The 12,593-nt window shown below is 39.1% G+C and overlaps 1 protein-coding gene across 1 annotated transcript in view; it reads left to right on the plus strand.

Moving 5' to 3' along the window:
- Positions 1-10,569, plus strand: part of TTC23L (tetratricopeptide repeat domain 23 like) — a 44,270-nt gene extending 33,701 nt beyond the window's left edge. Inside the window, 1 exon segment of the mRNA XM_029219130.1 lies at positions 10,361-10,569. Coding sequence (XP_029074963.1) covers positions 10,361-10,506 — 146 coding nt within the window. The 3' untranslated portion in view covers positions 10,507-10,569.
- The last annotated feature ends 2,024 nt before the right edge of the window (positions 10,570-12,593 follow it).

The following is a 12,593-nucleotide window of genomic DNA, read 5'->3' on the forward strand; positions in this document are numbered from 1 at the left end:
GTGTGTGTGTGTGTGTGTGTGTGTGTGTGTGTGTGTGTGTGTGTGTGAGAGAGAGAGAGAGAGAGAGAGAGAGAGAGAGGGAGAGGGAGGGAGGGAGGATATTATAGGGAAAGTTTTGTGTCCTACTTTTTTCCACTCTTGTATTTCCCCATGTTATTAAATAAACTTTTTTTTTTTAGTTTTCAGAAGTTATTTGGATATTTTGAATATTGTTTTCTTTAGCATGAATGTTAATTGAAGCTTCTTATTCTGTGTTTTCTAGCTAATCATCTTGCTCATTTAAAAAATGTCCTTGTATATACTCACAGTATTTGTGCTCCATCTATATATTTGATTTTTAAAAAATTGGTGGGAATGTAAATTGATACAACCACTATGGAGAACAGTATGGAGGTTCCTTAAAAAACTAAAAAGAGAACTACCATATGACCCAGCAATCCCACTACTGGGCATATACCCTGAGAAAACCATAATTCAAAAAGAGTCATGTACCACAATGTTCATTGCAGCTCTATTTACAATAGCCAGGACATGGAACCAACCTAAGTGTCCATCAACAGATGAATGGATAAAGAAGATGTGGCACATATATACAATGGAATATTACTCAGCCATAAAAAGAAACAAAATTGAGTTATTGGTAGTGAGGTGGATGGACCTAGAGACTGTCATACAGAGTGAAGTAAGTCAAAGAGAAAAACAAATACCGTATGCTAACACATATATATGGAATCTAAAAAAATTCTATGAATGTATTTTTGGATTCATTCTGATGAACCTAGTGGCAGGGCAGGAATAAAGATGTAGACATAGAGAGTGGACTGAAGGACACGGCGGGGAGGGGGAAGCTGGAGCGAAGTGAGAATAGCATCGACACATATACACTACCAAATGAAAATAGTTAGCTAGTGGGAAGCAGCCGCATAGCACAGGGAGATCAGCTCGGTGCTTTGCCATACCTAGAGAGGTGGGATGGGGAGTGTGGGAGGGAGGCTCAGCGGGGAGGGGATGTGGGGTTGTATGTGTGCATGTGGCTGATTCACTTTGTTGTATGACAGAGACTTACACAGTATTGTGAAGCAATTACACTCCACTAAAGATCTATTACAAAAAATACAAAAAAAATTAGTTATGGTTATTAAGAAATTTAATCTATTTGTGAATATGTAAAATTTGTTTTTTATGAGAAAAAGTTTATGATTATAGAGTTAGGAGATTCCAAGGCCACCTTATTCTTTTCTTGGATACTAATTTTTAACTTTAAGGAAAATCTGGATTGTCACCTCCTAGCATCCACTGAATTCCAGATGGATTAATATTTTTTACATCAAAACTAAAAAATATAAATTAGCCAGAAGAAAGTACAGTACTGGAATAAAGTGTACTGAAGTTAAAAATTGGAGGAAAGAACTCTCTGAGCACACAAAGATATGCCAGAAAAGAAGAGATTGATAGGTTTAATTATAAAAAGACCTAAGACTTGTGCCTGTCATGAAATACCATAAATAAAATAAAAAACAAACTCAACCAAGATGAACAGATAACCCTAATAGACCCTAATTATTAAAAAAAGTATTTGTAGTTAACTTTCTGAGAAGGAAATCTCCAAGCCCAGATGATTTCACTGGGTAATTCTACTTAACATTTAAAGAAGAAATAACACCCATCCTACATAATCTTTTCATAAAATTGAGGAAGAGGGATTACTTCCCAACTCATCTTATGAGGCCAGCATCACCCTGATAACAAAATCAGGCAAAGACACTGGAAGAAAAGACAAAACCAAAACAAAAAAACCAACTATAGACCAATACCTTTCATGCACATAGATGTAAAAAGTCCTCAACAAAATATATAGCAATATATAAAAAAAGAATAATACACCATGATCAAGTGAGGTTTTTTCCTTGAGAATGTCAGGCTGGTTCAGTATTCAAACCTGAATCTTGCCAATTGATGCAGAAAAAGCATGTGACGGAATTTAACATCCTTTAATGATGGAAGGGGAACTTCCTCAATCTGACAAAAGGCCTGTACAAAAAACCTACAGCTAACATCATGTTTAACTGTAAGAGTGAATGCTTTCCTCTTAAGATTAAGAACAAGGGGAAGATGTTCACTGGCTACTCTTACTCAACATAGTACTGGAAGTCTTAGCCAGTGTAATAGGCAAGAAATAGACATACAGCTTAGAAGAAATAAAATGGTCTCTATTTGTAGATAACAGGACTGGCCAAGGAATCTAGAATTCCGGGGAATCTACTAATCTCCTAGATCTAGTAAGTGAGTTTAAGCTTCGCAAGGTCATAGGGTACAAGATAAACACACAAAACCCAGTCATATCTCTATATTAGCAAGGTACAACTGGAAACCAAAATTTTCAAAGATATTTACAATAGTCCCCTCCTCCCAAGTGAAACACTTAGGTATAAATCTAACAAAATATATACAGGATCTATGTCCTGAAAACTACAAAATCCTGATCAAAGAGGTCAGAGATGACCTAAATAAATGGAGACACACTGTGTTCTTGGATTGGAGGACTCAATATAGTAAAGAGGTCAGTTCTTCCCAAATCAGTCAATGGATTTAATGCAATTATGATCAAAATCCCAGCAGCAATTTTTGTAAATACAGACAAGCCGACTCTAAAATTTATAAGGAAAAGCAAAGAAACCAAGAAGCTAAAGCAATTTTTAAAAATAGTACAGTTGGAGAGAATCACACCACTTGATTTTAAGACTTCCTCTAAAGCAACAATTAGCAAGAGTGGTATTGGTGAAGAGATAGACAGAAATCAGAATCATTGGAACACAAGGAGAGTCTAGAAATAGACTTAATTAATTAATGGCCAATTAATTTTTGACAAAGGTGCAAAAGCAATTCAATGTGTAAATGATAGTCTTTCCAGCAAGTAGTATTGGAACAATTGGTATCCACACGCCAAAAAAAACCCCAAAACACTCTCATATTGTACATAAACATTAACTCAAAATGAATCATTGTCCTAAATGTAAGAGCTAAAATTTACATTTACTTTACAATAATCAAGAAATAATATAAAACAGCAAAGATGCCAATTTTCTTCTATCAAATTGTCAACATTTTAAAAAGGGTAACATTTGTGATTGATGAGAACAATTTGATTACAAACTCCCTGAAGGGCAATTTGGCAGGATGTCACACATCTTACAACTATATATATTTTAAAACTGTAATGAGATCAAGCTTTCACCCATCCTATGTGAAAATTTTAAAAATTTGAAAATATCTAGCTTTTGCCAGACAGTGGGTAAACAGGTCTGCTCATTCATAGCTGGTGGGAGTGATAGTGTAAATTGATATGAAATTGGGGGACCAATTTGATATATCTAGTAAAATTGAAAAGGAAACATGTATAAGGATGTTCACTGTGGCAGTATTTGTAATTGTGAAAAATTAAAAACAACCTTATCAATAAATGAAAGGAAAATTTGGTATATTAACTAGATAGAATTTTGTAATGTTTAAAAGGGCTAGATTTTGGGAGTTCCCTGGTGGCCTAGTGGTTAGGATTCCGGGCTTTACTGCCATGGCCCGGGTTCAATCCCTGGTCGGGGAACTGAGATCTCGCAAGCCACGCAGCGTGGCTAAAATAAAATAAAAGGACCAGATTTTTTAAATAAAGAGAAGGTTAATTTTAAAAAACAGCATTAAGGAAAAAATAACTTGCATTTTTAGGACACAGAAAATACTGCTGTTTATAGTTACATATATGTAAACATGAAAAATGAACTGCAAAGTAAGTAGAACTGCACCAAAATGTACATCAAAATGTAAACAGAGGCAGAGACTTCTGGCTGTGGCTTTGTAAAGAGGTCTGTATACACTCTCAACATACACAGCAAACGTACACACACAGACACAAACTAAATAAAATGATCAAAAACACCCATTTCAGGGCACTGGAAATAGATAAGCAGCAAACAGATTGCAAATCATTCTCAAAAAACTGTTAGAGCTTTAGATAAAGAGAGAGTCTTCCTGGCATCTTGCATGGGGCTGCTCCTATCCATCCACTGCCCCAGCTTAGTCCTTGAGAATAGCAATTTTATCAGCATGGAGCAGCCAAGAGCACCAGCAGCTTTGCCGGCAGAGGAGGCTGCTGACTCAGTTTAGAGCAAGGGGCAAAAACCTACAGATTTATCAGATAATAGTGGCCAACTTAGTAGGGAATGAATTGGAGATCGCCTGTTTGTTAGCCTGAATTTGCTGTAGTGGTTGGTGTCAGTCTCAGGCCAGTCATAAATTTTAACCAGAGGAACCTTGAAATGAGAGAGCCATAGAAAGGCTAGATGAGCTTTCCAACATCCCTGGCCAACTGGGAAACCACATACACATGCAGGGGACGTTGGAGAGTCCAGCAGAAAGTAACAAGCAAAGGAGACTTGAAATGTGGCAGAGCTTTAAATGTACCCCCCAGTCTACATACAGGTCGCTCAACAGAGGATGAAAGACATAGAGTCTGGAGGCATTTGAGCACAACCTCTTCCCAAGTCAGTGGGTCAACACGAAGCTATGCAGACACAGGGGTCACCCCCAGGAATCCAGACTAAACATTAAAATAAGTGTTAAAACCCGAGCAAAGACTTTCAGTTTCTGGTCCAGTATGCAGGAGCTTGGAAATGGTCTCTCCATCCTAACAGCAAGAAAAAAGCTGAACAACTGAAAAATCAGTAACTCTTCTTAGATCTGTCAGAGAAGTGAGGTCACAGGGCAGACTGATGTCCCTGAAATTGGAGACACGGGTGAATACAGATAATCACAATTTACCAGAACAGATACCCATGTTCACAGGAACCAGTACTGGGGTAGGAAAACCTGAACTGTAGTTGATGAATTTATGGAAGCTCAATGTGCACAAGTCTGAGAGTTAAAACTTCTAAGGGTACTCAGTCACAGGGGAGCCCCTACACTTTTGTGTTTTACCTCCAGGAACTTGACCAGGTTCTCAAAGTGAATACTGGAGAAAAATCCCCCCTTGCTTGCAGCAGGGAGAGGGGGAAAGTCACCATTTAAAAATATACCAGAACATTCTGCTTAACAAGGCCTATCCTCAGGAGAAACTTTTTTACCAGACCCTAACGGGTTTTTTTCAGAGCCTAACCAGCCTGAGAAAATGGAAATATCCAGCTCCAGCCTCCTCCATCCTGCCCCACCTGAGGAAGAGGGTGACTGAAGAGCACCTGTGTTCACAGTGCAGAGGTGTAGGCCCACCAAAAGACTGAGACCTCATCATAGGACTATACAACGTTGCCCTTCCCCCAGCACCGTACTACCACATTACTAAAGACCTATTTAGAGCAGTTCCTTGTACCCAATACATCATGCCCAGCTACCAGGAGAAAACTACAGGGCATACTAAAAGGCAAAGACCACAATTTGAAGAGACAGGGCAAGCATCAGAACCATACTCAGATATGGCAGGGATGCTGGAATTATCAGACTGGGAATTTAAAACAACTATGTGTTATCCAAGGGCAGGAGATGGATTTCCCAGCTCAAGAAAACAGAGAGAGAATTCACCCTTCCTCTGCCTTTTTTGGGTTGTTGTTGTTCTGTCTAGGCCCTCAATGGATTGGGTGATGTCAACGCATATTGGTGAGGGTGGATCTTCTTTACTCAGTCTACTGATTCAGATGCTAATCTCTCCTGGAGACACCCTCACAGACACACTCAGAAATAATGTTTTACCAGCTATTTGGGCATCTGCTAGCCCAGTCAAGTTGACACAAAAGTAACCATCACAAATACACTCCTTGTCAACGTGATACCTATATGCATCTCCTTAAACATAATCTCCAAATAAAGACAATAACAAGGTCATAATTCCACCTGACATGATACAACTATCCTGGGTACAACTGAAAACGCACGAATCCCTTCTCCCAGAAGAGGAAGTAAAGACCTTCAAGGATGTTTACTCATCTTCTGGTATCCCATAACCTGAAAGCTATGCTGTAAAATTAATGGTCCTTAAATGCTGATATAAAGTTAATACATCTTATGTAACATGATGAAATAAAATAGCAAAGAAAACAAAGATATTTGCTTAATATACACACACACACAAACATATTTATAAAATAAGGAGGAAATGCTCATTACAATTATAGTCCTCATTTCTGTAACTGGTTATGTGGTCTTAGCTGGTATTTATAACTACCCTTTTCTGCTACCCAGTCTATTTTCCTCTTGTTTTATTAGCACCTCAGCTGGTAATGGTTCTTTACCTGGTGGGGTGGTCCAAACCTTCATTCCTGAACTAATCTGGCCTGGATTGGGATGTTGTAGTTTTCCATTGACCTTAATCACAGGACATAGTAATACTAAGAGAAGCCCTAAGGGATCTCCTGTATTCCAGACATACTCTTCCTTACCTCCATTGTGGAATACTACTCCAGTTCTTCTTAGTGGTCAGGATCAATCACCCCAGTCAGCACAGTAACTCCTTTCCTTGTCTGTTGACTCAAAGGCATGAGGAACCCCAAATGGCCAGGTAGCAGTCTTAACTTCCAGTTCAATGGAATCATTGTTGTATCTCCTGGTGGAAGCACTCCTCCCTCTGGAACTAAGACCTCTATGCCAGCAGAGCATAAAGTTATGGGAACAGGAAGAAAAATTTTGCTAGTGGGTCACTAGGGGTAATAGTGGCGCTACTCATAGTTCCACCCCTTGATCCCTAGACCTGTGAATCCTGGCTACTGGAGAAACAGTACCATATACTGGATGCTGATTCAGAGAATATACAGCCTTCTGGAGAAGCTTGACCCAGCCTTGCAAAGTATTGCCACCTAGCTGACACTGTAACTGAGTCTTCAAAAGGCATTCCACTGTTCCATGAAGACAGCTACTTTAGGATGGTGGGTAACCATCCTAAAGTGGTGAATTCCATGAGCATGGGCCCACTGCCACACTTTGCTGTGAAGTGAGCTCCTTGGTCTGAAGCAGTATTGTGTGGAATACCATGATGGTGAATAAGGTATCCTATAAGTCCACAGATGGTGGTTTTGGCAGAAGCGTTGCATGCAGGAAATACAAATCTGCATATCTGTTCCAGTAAGGACAAAACACTGCCCCTTCCATGATGGAAGTAGTCCAGTGTAACCAACTTGCTACTAGGTAGATAGCTGATCACCTGGGGAATGCTGCCATACTGGGAGCTCAGTGTTGGTCTCTGTGCTGGCAGATTGGACACTCAACAGTGGCCATAACCAGGCTGGCCTTGGTGAGTGGGAGTCCAAGTTGTTGAGCCCACTCCTGGTACCAAAATCCGTGTTAGAGTTCTCCAGAGAAACATAACCAACAGTATATATAGAGAGAGATAGAAAAGAGGAGCTTTGGGCTTCCCTGGTGGCGCAGTGGTTGAGAGTCCGCCTGCCGATGCAGGGGACACAGGTTCGTGCCCCGGTCCGGGAAGATCCCACATGCAGCAGAGCGGCTGGGCCCGTGAGCCATGGCCGCTGAGCCTGCGCGTCCAGAGCCTGTGCTCCACAACAGTGAGAGGCCCGCGTACCGCAAAAAAAAAAGAAGAGCTTTATTATAGAAATTGGCTCACACGTGGTTATGGAGAATGAGAAGTACCACAATCTGCTGTCTGCAAGCTGAAGAACCAGGAATGCTGGTGGTGTCAGTTAGTCTGAGTCTGAAGGCCTGAGAACCAGGGGAGCTGATGCTGTAAATCTCAGTCTGAGGCCGAAGGCCTGAGAACTGGGGGACGTGGGGGCCACTGACATAAGTCTTGGCGCCCAAAGGCCCAAAGGGCAGGAGTAGATGGATTTCTCAGCTCAAGAAAAGAAAGAGACAAATCGCTTTTCCTTTGCCCTTTTTTGATTCTATTCAGACCCTTAATGGATTGGATAATTCCTGCCTATGTTAGTAAGGGTAGATCTTCTTTACTCAGTATAGTAATTTAAATGCTAATATCTTCCAGAAATATCTTCACAGACACACCAGAAATTATTCTTTACCAGCCTATCTGGGATCCCTTAGCGCAGTCAGGTTGACACACAAAATTAACCATTGTAAGTACATATTTGGGGGCAGGGTTATATTGGAAATCTCTGTATTTTCCACTCAATTTTGCTGTGAATATAAAACTGCTCTAAAAAGTCTATTAATCAAAAAAAAAAAAAACCCCAAAAACAAACGCACACAAAAATAACACCAGAGCAAAGACATTAGCCTCCAAGCTCCATGGGGGAGACAGATTCTGTAGTTTAAAAACAAAACAAAACAAAATCCCATAAAGATGTATCAGAATCTCTGCTTGCTCCTATATATTATCTAAAATGTACAGTTGTCAGCAAAAAAGGGACAATACAAGGAGGTAGGAACCTGTGACTCAGAAAAATTGACTCTAGGGAATTCCCTGGTGGCGGTCCAGTGGTTAGGACCTGTGCTTTCACTGCTGAGGGCCTGGGTTCAATCCCTGGTCAGGGAACTAAGATCCTGCAAGCCTAGCAGCACAGCCAAAAAAAATAAAGAAATAAAAATAAAGAAAAGAAAAGAAAAAGAAAAAGAGGTTGACTGTAAGTGGGCTGGATGTTGGATTTAGCAAAAGCTTCAAAGCAGCTATCATAAATATGTTCAAAGAATTAAAGGAAACTGTTCAAAGAATTAGAAGAAAATATTATGAAAATCACTTAGTAAATAGGAAATCTCAATAGAGAAATATAAACTACTTTTAAAAATCAGCTAAAATGGAAATTCTAGAATTTTAAAATATAGTAACTGAATGAAAAATGTGTTAATGATCACATCAGATTTGAGATGGCAGAAAAGATAGAGATAGCTCAAAAGTAGGTCACTAGAGATGATCCAATCCAAAGAACAGAGATAGGAGAGAAACGAACAGAGCATAAGAGATCTGTGGGACAATAGCAGATGTACCAACACTCACGTAATGAGAGCTGCAATAGGAGAGGAGAAAGAATGAGGCAGAGAAGCATCTAAAGAAATAATGGCCCCAGAGTTCCCAAATTTGATAAAAATGTTATCCACAGATTCAGAAGTCTCAGTGCCAAGTAAGGTAAGCACAAAGAAAACCATAATTAGACACAAAGTCAAATTGCTGAATGGCAAAGAGAAAATCTTAAAAGCAGCAGTGGAAAAACAACTCTGTACAGGGGAACAACAATAGGATTAATGGTTGATTTTTCATCAGATAAATGAAGGCTAGAAGGCAGTGGAATAATATGTTCAAAATACTGCAATAGAATTCAACCAAGAATTGTACATCCAGCAGAACTATCCTTCAAAGATGAAGGTGAGATAAAGATATTTCCTGATTAACAAAAACAGGATTTGTTGGTAGCAGTCTTGCCCTGAAAGAAATACTAAAGGAAGCCATTAGGCTGAAAGAAAATGACAGCAGATGGTAACTCAAATCCACAGAAAGGAATGGAATTGGAACTAATAAGTATGCGGATAAACATAGTAGACTGTATACACATACACAAATATTCACCAACTTGTGAATGTATAAATAAAATGTGATATATCCATATGATAGAAAACTACTCATCAATAAAAAGGAGTAAAACTAATTCATGCAACAACGTGGATGAACCTCAAAAACAGTACGCTACATGAAAGAATCCAGCCTGAAAAGACTATATATTGTGTGATCACATCATGTATCATGATTATGTAACTATATAAATTTACTAAAACCTTATCAGACTGTATAATTACAATGCATGAATGTGTGGTATACAAATTATACATTAATACAGTGGTTAAAAAAAAATGTTAGTGCCTGTTCCTGAGTGATGTGTATGGGGATAATGTTCATTTTCTTTTTGCTTCTCTGCATTTTCTAGATTGATTACATAAACATCTATTATGTTTGGAATAAAAGACAACACTAGAAGTAAATTTTTAAACAATAAAAACTGTATATTTAAAGTTCTTTGAAAATCAAAACTCACCCTCTCTCTCCACACACACACATAAACTGAACAGAAACCCCAGTAAGCAGTAATCTCCATCAGATTTTAACTTAGCTAGAAACATAGTCTTGCGTTGCACTTGGGAGTTTAATATGATGGTTACTTTAGGTCTCAGGATAAGACTGTTCAGACATAAGCTTTCTTTTCCTACAGAAAATCCATGCATTTCATCAAGAGAATAAAATCAGAATATCATCTGCTATACCATCAAGTTATATCTCAGACTTTTTGAGGCTTTTATGAGTGCTGGAAAGAGGACAGGCATGGGCTTTAAGCATGCAATTGTCTAATGAATTTAGCTGAAGCTGAAATTAGACACTTGTAAAGGCTAGCATATTGCCTTAAATAATTGTTTCCCTTTTTTGCAGATGCTGTTGAGATATATTTTATAAAAAGCATCGCTGCATATCAAACAACATTGGGCCCAGAGGATTATGAAACACTGACGACCATTGAAGAATTTTGCAAATGGCTTGTTCAAAATGGGGAAAAACAGGTAAATGTTATCAACTAACAAATGTAATTGCTAGATTGTTTATTAGATTGGGACAGCCTTTTTCATCTCATTATTCAGAAACTGGAGCTCAGAGAAGGCTCAGGTAAAGCCAGCAATAAAAATAGGGCTGGTGCAGCTTGCAATATTAATAAAGAAAAAGAAGTATTTTTCTTGTATCTTGAAACATGAGGTCCTTCAAATCTTGGACACATATAATCGCTGGTCCTGTAAATTTAATATTTTAAGTCAAAATTGGCTTTTATCTTTGGATATAGCTGATAGTTTTTATCTTTACATCTTTATTGGAGTATAATTGCTTTACAATGGTGTGTTAGTTTCTGCTTTATAACAAAGTGAATCAGTTATACATATACATATGTTCCCATATCTCTTGCATCTCCCTCCCTCCCACCCTCCCTATCCCACCCCTCCAGGCGGTCACAGAGCACCGAGCTGATCTCCCTGTGCTATGCGGCTGCTTCCCACTAGCTATCTACCTTACGTTTGGTAGTGTATATATGTCCATGCCTCTCTCTCGCCCTGTCACAGCTTACCCTTCCCCCTCCCCATATCCTCAAGTCCATTCTCTAGTAGGTCTGTGTCTTTATTCCTGTCTTACCCCTAGGTTCTTCATGACATTTTTTCCCCTTAAATTCCATATATATGTGTTAGCATACAGTATTTGTCTTTCTCTTTCTGACTTACTTCACTCTGTATGACAGACTCTAGGTCTATCCACCTCATTACAAATAGCTTCAATTTCGTTTCTTTTTATGGCTGAGTAATATTCCATTGTATATATGTGCCACATCTTCTTTATCCATTCATCTGCTGATGGACACTTAGGTTGTTTCCATCTCTAGGCTATTGTAAATAGAGCTGCAATGAACATTTTGGTACATGACTCTTTTTGAATTATGGTTTTCTCAGGGTATATGCCCAGTAGTGGGATTGCTGGGTCATACGGTAGTTCTATTTGTAGTTTTTTAAGGAACCTCCATACTGTTCTCCATAGTGGCTGTACCAATTCATTTTTCTCTTGATATATTATTTCCTTCTCAGTTTCCGGTCTTGAATTCTTTATTAATCAAACTTTTGTTTTCACATTAAAAAAACAGTTAGAGAAAATGCTTTTGATTGCTGACCTTTTACTTAGAAGTCCCATGAGTCTAAACTGTTACTCAAAAACTCAAAAACTTTATGTACTGAGTTCAGCATGAAGGCAGTGAAGACCTTTATTCGTCATGAGATCCCACGTGACTTTGACCTGACCAAGCCAACTTTATTCTTCCTCAGGCATGTGAGAAACAGGTGTGGATCTGACATGGTTTTGTTGGCCATGTGAAAACCAGTTTAAGAGTAAGTTTCTAGACACTTAATAAGTAAGAATTTTTTTTCAAGGAATGAAGAAAAACCTTTTTTTATTCCACATTTGAACTTTTTTTTTTTTTTTTTGCGGTACGCGGGCCTCTCACTGTTGTGGCCTCTCCCGTTGCGGAGCACAGGCTCCAGGCACGCAGGCTCAGTGGCCATGGCTCACGGGCCCAGCCGCTCCGCGGCATGTGGGATCTTCCCGGACCGGGGCACGAACCCATGTCCCCTGCGTCAGCAGGCGGACTCTCAATCAGTGCACCACCAGGGAAGCCCGACATTTGAACATTTTTTAAATGATGACATTTTCTTTAGTTCTATTTTAATTGCCACTTGTAGAGGCAAAAAACCTTGTGGTGGTTTGTGACTATTTTTTTTTTTTTTTTACAGTGGCTGCAATATTTTCTGTTGGTTCCAAAGATTAATGTAAAGCCACAGATTGACCTAATATTTTCATTTAGTTTCCAAGAAAGTACTTGGCCAGAATCTCATAGCTTATCCTTGTTATGTTCTGATACAGTGAACATCTTGACTCTGTGATAAGACACCAGTACCAATGCCTGACAGCTGTCTGCTTCTAACCGGGTGTACCAAGCTCCTAGACAGAGATGCAGAAGTGTCTTGAGTGCCAGGTGGCTCTGAATCTAAACCACAAGCAGGACTGTGGACAGGTCACCTTTACTACTAAGAAACACGCTCCATGAGGACAAGGGTTTTGTCTGTTTTGTTCACTG

This window comes from Monodon monoceros, unplaced genomic scaffold, assembly GCF_005190385.1.
Source record: "Monodon monoceros isolate NGI ecotype Baffin Bay Population unplaced genomic scaffold, NGI_Narwhal_1 Super_Scaffold_12, whole genome shotgun sequence".
Lineage (NCBI taxonomy): Eukaryota > Metazoa > Chordata > Mammalia > Artiodactyla > Monodontidae > Monodon > Monodon monoceros.